At 42.3% G+C, this 15,914-nt stretch overlaps 1 protein-coding gene across 1 annotated transcript in view; it reads left to right on the plus strand.

Annotated features, from left to right (window-relative positions):
• Positions 1–15,914, plus strand: part of TMEM241 (transmembrane protein 241) — a 106,486-nt gene that overhangs the window by 17,338 nt on the left and 73,234 nt on the right. Inside the window, 1 exon segment of the mRNA XM_030842659.2 lies at positions 6,148–6,229. Coding sequence (XP_030698519.2) covers positions 6,148–6,229 — 82 coding nt within the window.

Consider the following 15,914-nt stretch of genomic DNA (forward strand, 5'->3'; position numbering starts at 1 on the left):
CAGTTATAGGCTACAACATGATCGTTACAAATGTTTATTGAATTTGAAATTCTTAGGATTCTCGCATTGGGGCCATTTCAAACAGGCAGACGGCAGGATGTGGAACCTTTTGCTTGCATCCCTACCTTTGACAACTGAGTAGCTGGAAGCGCCAGCAATTCTGTTCAGGGCAAAGTCTCTGAAGCACTTGAGAAAAGCAGAGGAAGAAATGTGAATTAGAGTCATGACTGCAGTTTCCTGTTGTATCTTGCTGCTTTGTACCAAACTAGCAAGAGAAGGGAAAACTCTTTTTTTTAAGTTACAAAAATAATACATGGTGATTCATTCAGCAAGTATTTGAGTGCCTACTGTCTATGCCAGGTATTGTGTTAGGTGTAAGGGGTGCATAATGAACAAAACAGACAAAAATCCTTGCCCTCATAGAGCTACATTCTAATTGATGCAGACAGACAAGAAACAACTAAAAATGAAAGTGGATGATGTAATAGGTGTAGAGAAAAATAGAGCTGGGTAAGTGGATAATGTGTATGTGTGTGTGCCTGAGTATGGGCCAGTGGATGGGGGGGGTTGTTATTTTATATAGGGTGGATAAGAAGGACTCATGGATAAGAAGCTGTGACAAAGCGAGAGAGAGGCATGGACATATATACACTACCAAACGTAAGGTAGATAGCTAGTGGGAAGCAGCCGCATAGCACAGGGAGATCAGCTTGGTGCTTTGTGACTGCCTGGAGGGGTGGGATAGGGAGGGTGGGAGGGAGCCGCAAGAGGGAGGAGATATGGGAACCTATGTATAAGTATAACTGATTCACTTTGTTATAAAGCAGGAACTAACACACCATTGTAAAGCAATTATACTCCAATAAAGATGTAAAAAAAAAAAAAGATGACTTTTGAGCAGAGATTTGAATACGTGAAGGAGTGAACCATGCAGGTATCCGGAGGGGGAGGGCTCCAGGCTGAAGAATGTTTGATGATCAACAATGAGGTCAAAAGCAGTTTTATTCCACTTGTAAATGGAAACATCACTGTAGATATCTTTAAATACCTCAACAACGATAATAATAAATAATAAAGTATAGTCAAGTAGTACATATGTAGCCTCCGAAAGATACCAATTTATATCCCACAGCAGTATATGAAGGCATTAATTTTATGACCCCCTGTATAAGATACCATCTTTTAAAAACTGCTAGTTTCTTGGGCAAAACTTGATATACCATTGTTTTATTTTAAAGTTCTTTTTAGTATTAGGGCGGTTGAATAACTTTTCACATGTTTATTGGCCATTTGTGTTTCTTGTGTGTGTGTGTATGTGTATGAGAGAGAGACGCACACGTACACATACACAGACAGACAGGAAAAGGAGAGAGAAAATTACCTATTTCTGTCCTTTGAATGTTTTTCTTTTGGGGAGTTGTTTTTTTTCTTATTGATTTGTAAACACTCATTATACATCAAGGATATTAAACTCCAACCTGTTTTATATGTTGCCAGTGTTTTTCCTGGTTTGCTAATCATCTTTTCATTTTCTTTATGGTGTTTTGGCCATCTTATGGCCATCTTAGGTGGATCTGTCAGTCTTTCCTAGTGGCATCTGAACTTGGAGTTATGTGTGGAAAAGCCAGAAGGAGAACATTTATTGAGTGTTGTTTTCAATGTGCCACGTGCTACCTCAATGCTGCGTATTCATTCTTTTAGCTAATTGTCTCAATAGCCTTCTGAGCATTATTATCGCCATTTTATAAATGTAAAACGGAGCTCTCACTGCAAACTAGCTTTAGAGTTGGGATATAAATCAACTAGCTTTAGAGTTGGATACAAATCTTCTATATAGGAAGGTTTGCCTGACCACATTCTTTCTACTACACAGAGCCTCCTGCTCTATACTTGTGCATCCTTCCTACTCCCACCTCTAGATAACCTAGATGACCCCTAGATGATCCCAGCCCTAGATGCCCTGACCTAGAAGAAAGGGCACAGCCCAGGGACATGTGTGAAGTGTGTCCATCCCTTAGAGCTGTTGGTTAAAGTTTTCAGCTAACTGCTGGAACATTCCTTGGGAGTGAAGAGAGCTAATTATAATTTCCAAAGATTTGAGCAACCATGTGAATAAGATTATACTCTCCAGTGCCCAGAACCAGGTACAGTTTCCATCACTTATTGCTGTATCTCCTGAGGAAAGAATCCTCAGTTTTAGCAGACCTACCTAGGATGTAAAAGTTAGTTGCCTTTCTTTCTGAAGAAAGGATTTTAAAGAAATGCTTCAAGAGATGGCAAAAACACAAAGAAGCACCGCCTTTGTAGCTGGTACTCACCTTGTTTCCACACTGCCTGGAAGAGTATGGAAAATTCAGTCATCATGAATTTTATCTGCCCCGGTAGCTGTTGAAAGGTCTGACCCCTCCATGTTGTAAGATCACACTTACAGTCGTGGAAACCTCTGGAAGCCAGAGGTCCAAATTCTAATTCCTGGAGCAGCCTGTGTATATTTTTTCTGGTTGAAGTTCTTCCTTTCTTTTTTTTTTAACAACAAAAAGAAACTTATGCTTTATTGAGAGAAAAATTCTACTCTAGTAGTAAGATATAGAGGAAAATTTAGTCAGACCTTGTGCTATGCTCTGTACTTACAGTACTTACAGAGATGGAAATTTTTTTTTTTTTTTTGGCTTAAAATAACACAGGTTTGTTATCTTACAGTTCTGGAATTCAGAAGTCCAAAATGGTTTCACTGGGATAAAAAGTCTTTGGCTGTAAAGAATTTGTTACAATTAGGAAATTTTTCCTGCATTTTTTATGTTACAAAACTTTGCAGTACATCTTAAGTTTTCAAAGGTCCCAATTCCTTTTCAGAAATTTTTCCCCAGAAAATTTATATTTATACATATCTTCTAATTTTGCCTAAACTTTCGTTTTGAAGTTATTTCTTTGTATTTTAGGGTGGAGGGGTTAAAATACAAGAGGTTCCCTAGCGCTGTTTTATTTCCCTCACGTCCAGATACCCTGACGTCTCCTGAAGTATGTATGAGAGTAGGCGGGAGTTTTCTTTGTTTAGGAGTGGGTGGGGCACACATGTCTGGGGCCTCACTGGCCTTCCATTCTGAAGTGTCGGGCTTGCCACAGCTGGGCCAGCCGCTATTCGCCCCGCACACGCCTTCCTTCCTTCGTCATCATGCTCCCCACAGTACATGCTCTGGGCTTCCTTCTAGGGCACAGCATGTCATGGGACTTGGCCCTTAATGTCTAATGGGAAAGCCTTTTCCTAGAAGAGTAGCAATTGGTCGGTATTAGCTTGGCCCTTTAGGATGGAGGCTGGCATTTCCATTCTTTGTTCACCTTTTGGTTGGAAGTACAGATGTCTGTGATGGCAGCAGGACTAGTAATAGCAGAATATTTCTCAGATAACCAGCTGCTTGAGCTGCTACCAGGGCAAAATCATGTTGTGTTTGCAACTTATTTATTTATATATCATTGTCTCACATTAGATTATTATGAGATCCTTGAGGGTAAAGTATGAGAGGCGGTTAAAAGCAAGGTTTTAAGTCAGACAGGCCTGAATTCAAATTGTGGCTTTGCCATTACCAGCTTTTCTGACCATAGACAAATTACTTAAACTCTTTGTGCCTCGGTTTCCTCATCTGCACAGTGGGGGTAATAATGATAATAATAATGATACTTTCCTCGTGAGATTGTTGTGCAGATTTTATTTTTTTATTTATCTATTTTTAGATAAATATTTTTTGGCCACGCTGCACAGCTTGCAGGATCTCAGTTCCCCCACCAGGGATTGAACCCAGGCCACAGCAGTGAAAGCCTGGAATCCTAACCACTAGGCAACCGGGGAACTCCCACAGATTTTAAAAAGATTACAGTGTAGAAAACATTTAGCACAGTGCCTGGTTTGCAGCAAGGGCTCAAAAAATGTCATTGGTGATGCTGCTTTTTTTTTTGTGGTTTGTTTGTTTTTTAAATTTATTTTTGGCTGCTTTGGGTCTTTGTTGCTGCGAGCGGGCTTTCTCTAGTTGTGGAGAGCGGGGGCTACTCTTCGTTGTGGTGCGAGGGCTTCTCGTTGTGATGCATGGGCTTCTCATTGTGGTGGCTTCTCTTGTTGTGGAGCACCGGCTCTAGGTGTGCGGGCTTCAGTAGTTGTGGCACGTGGGCTTCAGTAGTTGTGGCTCGTGGGCTCTAGCGCGCAGGCTCAGTAGTTGTGGTGCACAGGTTTAGTTGCTCCGTGGCATGTGGGATCTTCCCGGACCAGGGCTTGAACTCATGTCCCCTGCATTGGCAGGTGGATTCTTAACCACTGTGCCACCAGGGAAGTCCCTGATGCTGCTGTTAATATTAACTCTGGCGCTCTGAGCACCTTGCAAGTTGCTGTGAGTTTGGCTGAATGACTATATACAGGAAGTAGGGTTCGAAGACCTTATCTGAGACTAGAAACGTTTTCATGCCCTGTTCCCTGGGAAGTTGTACAAAAGCAGGTCTGATGATAGAGTGCCTGCCCATGTTAATAAAATTAACAAAGAACACTTCTTGAACAGGCTCCATCCCAGGACAGCAGTTCATTGAGTTACTTGGGATTATTATGTTGTATCCTGCTGGAATGTCTCCATTAATTTATATTTATTTTAGAATAACTCTGGGAACTTGAATTAGTGAACCAAATGCATTTGTAACTGATGAGGGAAGCAAATTGCACCCTCAGTGATGTGTACTCTATGGAAAAACTGGGATTTTGCTTTGTAAAACTTTATTTCAACATAACTATACTTACAGAAATACACTCATATTCGTTATTAGAATGCAATTTAACTTATCCTACACAATTTGGACCAAAAAACTTGGTACATGGTTTGCTTTAAAAAAGAAAGAAAAAGTATTTGCAATCTGGTTTATTTTTCATCTATTACAAATGTGTATAAAAGATCCACCATCAAATGCTGCTAAAGCAAACAGCATGAACCTTGAGAAATTAAACTTTGGTTTGTCTCTGAGAAATAACATGTATTGCACTGTAAAAGTTTATAAAATTGGTGCAACAAAACATTGTTGTAATGTTTCAATGCCAGTTCACAAAGTTCAATAACTAATGGATGTTGATGATGAGGGTGGGGAGAGCCTATGTGTACGTATGAAAATATAAAAGCTCTCCGATCTAGTTAATATTGCATGCAGATCACAAGTTTACTCAAACCAAGATTCAGATAATTTCTTAAATCTGAGTTAACACTACCGGTCCAGTTCATCTGCTGTCAACAAGGAAACTGCACAGTAGCTGTTTTTCTGATTCGTGCAAAAAAGAAAATGAAGTTTTTTCCCCCAGGTTTTCAGTGTAGAACTGAAACTACAGGAATGGTATTCTGAGGAGAGCAAGATTCTAAACTGTGTTGAAAAAGCAGTTCTTGGGACTGGCTGTCCAGTGGTTAGGACTCCATGCTTTCACTGCCAGGGGCCCGAGTTTGGTCCCCCTGGTCAGGGAACTAAGATCCTGCAAGCCACGCAGTGTGGCCAAAAAAAAAGAAAAAAACCGAAGAAAAAGAAAAAGCAGTTCTTGGTGTGGCCACAAGGGAATCAGAGAAATGTGCCCTTGAGAAGTCCTTGGCGATTCCCTGAACTGGCATCCCAGGTAAACGCTTGAGGCTCAGCAATTGGCCACCCAGCTCAAGTTCAGGCGCTCTTTTCAATTCCATCCTTTCACACTGTGGTTCCTTTTGTTGTGGTTCCCTGGAGCTGTTTGGTACCTTGCCTAGGTAAATAGCCTTTAAAAATTTTTTAAAATAATTTGGCATGTATTCAAAGCCTCTGGCTACTTAAATTCCAAAGAATAACATTCACTGCTCCTTTTAAAAAAAATCAGATCTGTTCTTTCTCCCAACCTGCAGGAAACCTTTTCCATCTCCAGCTCGTCTGTGCCCGACTGTGGGATCAGTAACGCCACATCGTTGGCTGAGTGATGGACTGTAGGCAGGATGGCTTGGTCAGCTTCCGTCCCTCTCGATGATACAGAGCAAATCATGCTTCACAAGTCACCTGGGGATGTTTAGACAACCATGAGTGCTGTATTTGGTGTATGGGAGTGTCAGACCTTCCAGCGAGGTCTTTTGGACATAAAGTGACAGAAATCTATGGCCTCTTTCCCTTTTACAGATCTGATGTTTTGACATGGCTTCCTGCTTCAGTGCTGTTTGTGGGTATCATCTATGCTGGTTCCAGAGCACTGTCTAGACTGGTAAGTGTTAGAGGCTTTGGGGGGGACAGTCCCTTTCCCTTCTTCCCCTTTGCCTTTAACTTGTTGCGCCTTGGATCAATCGGGGGCAAAGCAACAGCTTTAATGATGGCACAGTAGATTGAAGAACAAGTCTTGGGGCTGAGGCCAACGTGGAGTGGCCCCACTCCCTGAATTGAAGGTAACCAGATAACAGGGAAGGACTGACTTGTTTTACAAGATGGAGAGCTGCAGATGGAGACGCAGGAAGCCGGAGTAGTGATATCTGTGGAGCCTGCTCTGCGTGGATACACCCCGTCCTTGGGAGCAGGGAGGGTGGGCTTGGTCTGCTCCTTGCTTCCGGGGACCGTGACCCTGCCCATCAATAACACGGCCTGGGCGGGCTGGGCTTAGTCGTGGGTTCGCATGCTTGGCACGGAATTGATGCCCAGTACACAGGGACACTAGTGACACAAGTGTTCATTCTGTCCTCCCACCCAGACCCCAGGACTGAGCTCCTCAAAGGAGGGTACTGTGAGGAACAGACTTCTTCCAGCTATGTTATATATGATATGGAACTCCAAAAATTTAGTTATTTTGCCACCAAAGGAGAATCCATAAATATCAGCATTGACCAGAGTCTCAGAACGTGGCTTAAAACTCAGGAACTTTTTGTTTTCATATAGTTAAGGTTTTGTTTTGTTTTTTTAATTGGGGTATAGTTGCTTTACAATGTTGTATTACTTTCTACTGTACAACGAAGTGAATCAGCTATATGTATACATATATCCTCTCCCTCTTAGACCTCCCTCTCACCCCACCCCCCATCTCACCCACCTAGGTCACCACAGAGCACCAAACTGATCTCCCTGTGCTCTACAGCAGATTCCCACTAGCTATCTATTTTACACACGGTAGTGTTTATATGTCAATCCCAATCTCCCTATTCATCCCACTTCCCCCTCCCCCACCGAGTCCACATGTCCATTCTCTACATCTGCATCTCTATTCCTGCCCTGCAGATAGGTTCATCTGTACCATTTTTCTAGATTCCACATATACGCGTTAATACACGATGTTTGTTTTTCCCTTTCTGATTTACTTCAATCCGTATGACAGACTCTAGGTCCAGCCAAGTCTCTGCAAATGACCCAATTTCGTTCCTTTTTATGGCTGAGTAATATTCCATTGTATATATGTACCACATCTTCTTTATCCATTTGTCTGTCGATGGACATTTAGGTTGTTTCCATGTCCTGGCTATTGTAAATAGAGCTGCAATGAACATTGGGGTGCATGTATCTTTTTGAATTATGGTTTTCTCAGGGTATATGCCCAGTAGTGGGATTGCTGGGTCATATGGTAGTTCTATTTTTAGTTTTTTAAGGAACCTCCATACTGTTCTCCATAGTGGCTGTATCAATTTACATTCCCATCAGTAGTGCAAGAGGGTTCCCTTTTCTCCACACCCTCTCCAGCATTTATGGTTTGTAGATTTTTTGATGATGGCCATTCCGACTGGTATGAGGTGATACCTCATTGTAGTTTTGATTTGCATTTCTCTAATGATTAGTGATGTTGAGCATCTTTTCATGTGTTTGTTGGCCATCTGTGTGTCTTTTTTGGAGAAACGTCTATTTAGGTCTTCAGGAATGGTTTTGTACTCTAATTGCTGTTTTTAATCTATCAGAAAATGATTGTATTCTAATGTTTGAAAACATGAGAAATTTTCAAACGATTCAGTCTTTTAATGTAAAGTTTGTTGTTATGTTGGCCCCTTAGGCCTCAGATATGAAAACAGTAAAAACAAAATGTGCCTCTCTGGATAATAATAGTATTGTTAGGACAACTCCAAAGCTGCAAAGTAGTGGCTGAGAATTAACTGCGATAATTTCTAAATTAAATCGATAATTTCTAAATTAAATCATCATTTTCCTTTCATGATTCATAAGCTTGAGTAGATGGGATGATGTGTGTGATGGGGGAGAAAATAGCCTGGGTGACCTAAGAAGTGAGACACAGAGCACGTTGGTGCTGAGCCCAGAACAGGGGGCCAGGCTGGCTCTCAGCTGCCGCTCCTGATGCTGTCAGGCTCCTCCAAGTCCATGACCTCTCTTTACGGCCTCTGGCCTGCAGGGGGAGCTTCCTCTTCTATAGCAGAGTATAGGATTTGACTGGAAAACAAAAAACAATCTTTCGTTGTACAAAAGTTTTTGAAATTTTTTGTAGGCTCTGGATAGTTATGGATGCCAGAGTTTTGAAGTTTGAATAACTAAGGTGTTGTGCTAATAATGATAATAATTTTTTGTTTGTATAGTGCTTTTTTTTGTTTGTTTGTTTTTTTGTTTTTTGCGGTACGCGGGCCTCTCCCGTTGCGAAGCACAGGCTCCGGATGCGCAGGCTTAGCGGCCATGGCTCACGGGCCCAGCCGCTCCGCAGCATGTGGGATCTTCCCGGACCGGGGCACGAACCCGTGTCCCCTGCATCAGCAGGTGGACTCTCAACCACTGAGCCACCAGGGAAGCCCTGTTTAGTGCTTTTTCATGTGTTCTCCAGAGTGATTTCCTTTGTATCTTTTCATGTGAGTCTCACAGTCACCTGATATGTGAGGCAGAGGTTAATAACCTGGCAGAGGAAAACACGTAGGTGTGGGAAGTCTCGGTAAGCTGACTCTAGTCCCAGGTAGTGGCAGCTCTTCTGACTCCCCACCTTTTGCCTTTTCAGATTTGTCTCTTTAGGATCAAGGTATATGGATTTTAGAATGAGCCCAGGGTATAGTAGACATGCATAAACTTGAGACTCTTGGTTGCAAGTGTTAGAAAGCTCACCAACTGGTCTAAGTAAAGGGAAATCTCCTGGTTCACATTAATGAAAAGTCATAGTGTAGAAACTGCTTCAGGCATGGCTTGACCCAGAGGTTCCAATGACCTACTCAGAATCCAGCTTCTGTCTCTCTTTCAGTTCTGCTCTCTGTCTTTGCTTCATTTCACAGCCAGGCTCTCGCCTCATGGATGTTGTTGACTTCAGGCTGACATCCTCACAATTTTAAGTCTAATGGAAAGACTGTCTTCCTTGTAGCTTTGTATGAGTCTCGCAATTCACTCTGATTGCATCAGTCAGGACCACTGCCCATCCCAGGTCTAAAAGCTGGATGGACTTACATTGATTGACCAGTCCTGGATCATGACTTTTCTAAACCATTCACTGTGACTGGAGAGACTCAGAGCACTGGTCATACAGGATCCCCAGCTGGACCCACAGACTGAGAAAGGGTGAGGCAGATGCTTTATATTGGAGTGCTTTACCAAGGAAGGGATAAGGAGGCTAGGTGGCAAAAAAACCCTCAAAAGTCCATTGTAAATGTCAATCTAGTACGTCTCAGGCAGATGGAGATTTCTGTAACCTGGAACAATGCTTCTCAGAGTGTGGTCCACAGAAGGTGATAGCCTGTGAGCTCTTTGTTACCTGTCCGTAAGGAGATTGTGCCAGAATGAGCATCACGCTTGGCACTAAACACACTGATTAGTTTGAGCTGACATTTTTTTTTCATAGCAGGACTTTTTGAGGAAGGAAGCAGTGCACTGACTTATATTCTGTGCGAGGTCCTTATCTTTTGGAGGGACCGCATTGGAGAGCCCCTGGCCTAGAGCACAGACTTCTCTCATTGGCAGAAGGAAGCTGCTGCGATTCAAACTCTGAGCAAAGGGAAACAACCCCAAACCAAATATATCCAGTTAGAGTGGGAGGAGGACAGAAAGGAGACACTTATTATTGTTTTTTTTAGTGAAATAACTCAACCCAGCATCTGTTCTTTGTTTTCTGAGTTTTTTGTTTTTACGTAGTTGCTTAAAAATTTAGAGTGGATGAAACACGAGGCACTCGTACAGCTTGTGTTAGATGGAAAACCCGTGTCAGTGTACTGGTGCCAGGCTGGCAGTTTCATGAATCCACGAGGACCTGGGGGAAACATGCTCAGTTAAAATCCGTGGGTGTGTTGTTATGCAAAACACTTAGGAAGTTGCTGTGCTCCATAAAGGCCTCCTTCATCTGACAAGACTTTGGAGCTATCCTTCTGATGTGCAACTCCTGAGAGTAAGCTGATGTAACTCTTCAAAGGCGAGGTGGGGACAGTTCTTTATTGATTTTTCTACCTGGAACTCACAACCGAATGATAGAATTACGGGAAGGAGATTATTCTTGTGGCTCTCCATTCAGCAAATATTTATTGGGGAATCTACTTCTGGGGGCTTAATGAGGAAGAAGACCTGCTTCCTGACCTTGAAGAACTTCCAGGGGAATCCGTGAGAGACACACAACTCACCGTGGGAACAGGCATCATGAATAGTCAGTGTTATATATGTGTGCCGGGCACTTCGTACTGTTAACCCTCATGACATATGAAGTTGGACTTAATTACTCCCATTTACAGTTCAGGAAACTGAGATGCAAATTATTTGACCAAGGTCACCAACTAGTAAATGTTAAAGCGGAGATGCAAACTCAAGCCTGTCCGACGATAGTGGTTCATCTGCAACGCTTACCCTCTTTCCTCCCTAAATCACAATAAGCAAAGGAGATGAGCCCATCAGGATGGAGCTGGGAGGAGGGGAGAGGAGCCATGTGGCTGTCCTCCCTTCTACAGGGGCTAATTTAGCTCTGCTTCGCCAGCGTTCCTGCCCTGAATAAGGTCACAGTGATGAGGGCTGATGGCATGAATGTCAGTCTTTGGAGGGACAGGACAACGTCAACCAGTCGTTATTACTCTTATTGTAATTTCCCTGCCGCAGCCCTTCTCAGCTGGACAGGATTGCCTCAAAGCCTGTGCTGGTGAGTGTTTAGAACAGATGTGCAGATTCTCACACTCAGGAGCTTCAGGGAGAAGCCATCCCAGTGCTGGTGATCTGGGTGCTCAAACCATGCTCTTTTCTTGCTTAGGGTCAGCAGTTGGAAGACTCTGCAAATCTAAACTGAGGCATCTCGACAGGACTGGCCTTGGTTTCCTACCCAGCACTTTGATCTTGAGCCTTCCCTAACTGCTTGTCAGGGTTTCTGTCTTCACTCAACACAATGGAATAGAGATTGGCCGGGGGTGTCGGTGAGGAAACACACGTGGATAATCAGACTCGCGTGGAGTGAAATCACTCAGTTAAGCAAACTGGAGCCTGTGGGTTCCCTCCCGCTTGGTTTGGCTCCAGTATCACGTAAGGGATCTTGGATCCACAGGGAAAAGGATGTAAATGTTGATCTATCAGTAGAATGGAGACCCTTCCCCTAAGGTTCCCTGTCACTGTGGTTAGAGGCAGTTCTCTTTCACATGGTTTTCTCATCAGAGGTGATCAGAGTCCGATTGCAAGGATTACTTAAGATGTGGGTGCAGTGGCAAAATAATAACCCCCTCCTCTGCATTTTAGTTATGTTCCTGCCCCATGTAAAGATGTTTTCCATAACCCTTATAAAATGACTTATTAAAACTGGGCTCCAAGCGGAAAACTTCATGACACTGGACTTAGCAGTGATTTATTGGCTGTAACAGCAAGACACGTGCAACAAAAGAAAAAAATAGGCAAATTGGACTTCATCAAAATGAACAACTTCGGTGTATCAAAGCACGCTGTCAACAGAGTAAAATGGCAATTCACAGAATGGGAGAAAATATTTGAAAATCATCTATCTGATAAGGGATTAATATCCAGAACACATAGAAAACTCCTAAAATTCAACAACGAAAACCAAACAACCTGATTGAAAACTGGGCAAAGGACTTGAATAGACATTTCTCCAAAGAAGATATGCAAATGGCCACTGAGCCCATGATGAGGTACTCAACATCATTACGCATTAGGGAAATACAAATCAAAACCATGAGATACCACTTCGTGCCCATTAGAATGACTGTTACCAAAAAAACAGAAAATAACAAGTGTTGGTGAGGGTGTGGAGAAATTGGAACTCTTGTGTGCTGCTTTTGGGAATGCAAAAATGGTACAGCTGCAATGAAAAACAGTATGGTGATTCCTCAAAAAATTGAAAATAGAGTTACCCTATGAGCCAACAAAAAAATTGAAAGCAGGGACTTGAGCAGGTATTTTGTATACCTGTGTTCACAGCAGCATTATTCACAGTAGCCAAAAGTTGGAAACAATCCAAGTGTCTGTTGACAGATGAATGGATAAACAAAATAGTATATCAGTACAATGGAATATTATTCAGGCTTAAAAAGGAAGAAAATTCTGACACATGCTACAACATGGATGAACCTTGAAGACATTATGTTAAATGAAATAAGTCAGTCACAAAAGGACAAGTCCTGTATGATTCTACTAATATGAGTTACTTAGAAGAGTCAAATTTATAGAGACAGAAAGTATTGGTGCTTACCAGGAGCTGTGGGCTGGGGAGAATGGGGAATTATTGTTTAATGGGGACAGAATTTCAGATGAAAAGAGTTCTGTGAAAGGATGGTGGTGATGGTCGCACAACAATGTGAATGTACTTAATGCCACTGAACTATACACGTAAAAACGGTTAAAATGGTAAAGTTTATATGTCTATTTTACCACAATTAAAAAGATATGTTTATAACTCCCCTCCCCAGGCTACAACAGAGATTTTCTTGAGGATTATATGGGGGAGGGGGATATGTTCTCACTCACCTCACTCAGAGCCCTTTCCGGTGCTGTAGGAGGTGCATATTTAATTGAACTGAATTCATTCCTACGCACTCGCGTAAAAAAAGGGTGAGAAAAATAGCAGTTCACTGAGAGCAGGCCAACCTGCCCTCTGTAGTAGCATGTGCATTTATGGCCCCAAGTGAGGTTCTTATTCCCATGCATCTTACAAGCTGGCATTCTAAGCTGCCTATTTTTCAAACAAAAAGGCCCCTAAACACAGGTCAGCTACTTTATGTGATGAACAGATGAAGGAGGGAGGTGGCCTCCAAGCTGGTGCTGGAGATACTCTGGCAAAGAGGGAGTCTGGCCCTCTGCCCTCAAGGAGTTGACCCGGGAGTTCCCTGGAGGTCCAGTGGTTAGGACTCCACGCTTTCATTGCCAAGGGCCCGGGTTCGATCCCTGGTCGGGGAACTAAGATCCCAAAAGCCGCTTGGTGTGGCCAAAAAAAAAAAAAAAGGTGTTGGCCAGTTAATGACAGAATGATAAAACTAACGTAAATAAACACTCAAATTTATCTCATGCCAATCAGTTTGTGAATATATTCGTTTATATGTACACATAAACATATTCAAACACCTCAGCTGTCTTCCCAAAATGATGTGTTGTGGCTTAAAAGAATAATGATGATGAAAATAAGATAAGCATTTCTTACGAATAGAATTTAAAAGAAATCTAGGTCAAGGGTAATTGAAGAAGAACTAGATGAGACCACAGAGAGACTTAGCACACATCTTACGAAATAAATACAGTTGGGCCTTGGAAAGATGAGAAAGCTCTCATCTTTCTGCAGCCGAATGAAGAAGTTACGAGACTCTCAGTACTTGTAAGAGAAAAGCGGGTTGTTGCCGCAGACATGCGTCTTCCTTGCTGTCAGGTCCTGAGTCCTCATAAAGGGTAAACTGAGCTACTTAGGGTCTTCAATCGCATCCTTATAACAAACACAACGGTAACCTGATTTCTGGGATTCTTAGTGCATTTTGGAGGCCTAATGACAGCACAGTTCAGTAGGAGCGATTCTCTGGGGCTAAAATCTCTGCTCTCCAATTATCCGGCTCCCTTCCTGTAGGAACAGTTATTTCTGGCATGCATGATTTTGATGAAAACTAGGCAGCCAACAGTTCAAAGGTACATTCTTTGGCAAGGGCCTGGCGAGCAATTATTGTATATTGCAGATTAAGGCCACGTCCACATATTTAAAAATCACCCAAATTGAAGTTAGGATTGATGTTTTTCTATAAAAACTTAGAAGTCGACCCAGGACTTGGCTAAGGGAGTCATCCCCACTCCTACAGCATGACCCGAGGCCATGCCTGTGGGCAGGGCCAGGATTTTCCATAGAAAACTGTTTTAAGTCAGTTCCAACACCTGAACAAATAACAATCAAGGCTTGAAAATTCCACTCTGGGAAGCATGGGAATAATGAAAAATCTTAAGTAATAGTTACCAATTTCTCTTTACATCCAGAGAAAAATTTCCAATGGTACATGGATGCAATGTAAAATTATAAGTGAATGTTAAAATTTTAAGAATAAATTAGTTGCAAACTGTGCCCCTAAGTAATGAAATGAATTGGACTGTAGGGTGGTTGAATTCGGTCAATTACATTTTGTGTCAAAATTGATAACTTGGGCTTCATGGTAGTTGATCTTGAGCCATTTTCCCTGATGAAATATGGTGGGGACCTTTTGTTATTGAGCCCGTTCCTAGAGTCTATGTGAAAGAACAGACTTGTTTTTCTGTTCTCTTTAGCAGCAAGCTAGTGTCTAGATCGTCTAAAGTGATTTCAAATTATTAAGAGGCAGGTTAAAAAGGAGAACCAAAATACATCCTTTCTTTTTTCTCATCCATATAACTGGAATGTTAATAGTATCTCCCTCATAGATTTATTATGATGATTCAATATGTAAAAGCAATTAAAACAGAGTCTGGGGGCTTCCCTGGTGGCACAGTGGTTAAGAATCTGCCTGCCAGTGCAGGAGACATGGGTTTGAGCCCTGCTCTGGGAAGATCCCACATGCCGCAGAGCAACTAAGCCCGTGTGCCATAACTACTGAGCCTATGCTCTAGAGCCTGCAAGCCACAACTACTGAGCCCGTGCGCTACAACAACTGAAGCCCGTGCACCCTAGAGCCCATGCTCCACAACAAGAGAAGCCACCACAATAAGAAACCCATGCACTGCAATGAAGAGTAGCCCCGGCTCCCCGCAACTAGAGAAAGCCCACGTGCAGCAACGAAGACCCAACACAGCCAAAAATAAATAAATAAATAAATTTATTAAAAAAAAAAAAAACGTACAGTGACAGCAGTAACATTTTAAAAAAAACAACAGAGTCTGGTACATAGTAAGTATTCAATATATCTTAGCTATTATTGTTATCATATCTCAGAACTTTTTATTTTGTTTTTTTGCCCGCACCGTGTGGCTTGTGGGATCTTATTTCCCCAACCAGGGATCGAACCTGTGCCCCCTGCAGTGGAAGCGCAGAGTCTTAACCACTGGAGTGCCAGGGAAGTCCTCATTTCTCAGAATTTCTGTCTGATTTCACAAAAATAAGTCCTGCTGAACCTCACTCCATAAAGATAAAAGGCAGGTTTTCTAAAATAATCAGTCACTGGAGACTCTTGAACTAATAACGTAGCTCAGACTGGGGCTTCATGCACAGAGGTAGAGGCCAAGGGAAAATCAGTAATCATAAACTGTAGACTGCCTTAATACTGTTTTTGATAGATCTCTATGGAGGCTGATAAAATCAGTCGTAGAATTACTGCTTCTAAAGCCTGTTAGCTCCTCAGTCGAAAAAATGGCTTGAGAAATTCAGATTAAAAAATTTTTAAGTGGAAATGGAAGATATCCCTTTAAAAAATGGCATAGAGTTTACTCCGAGGTCATCTGTTTTAGATCATACCAGTTATATTGCTGGAGGAAGCAGACTGGCAGGATTTGGAACACAATGGTATTGGACATTGCACAGTTGTAGGTCCAGGAAGTTTATACTGGGGGCTTGCTGTAACTTGGCTCCATAACATCGAGACTGG

The sequence above is a fragment of the Globicephala melas genome, chromosome 13, assembly GCF_963455315.2.
Source record: "Globicephala melas chromosome 13, mGloMel1.2, whole genome shotgun sequence".
NCBI lineage: Eukaryota > Metazoa > Chordata > Mammalia > Artiodactyla > Delphinidae > Globicephala > Globicephala melas.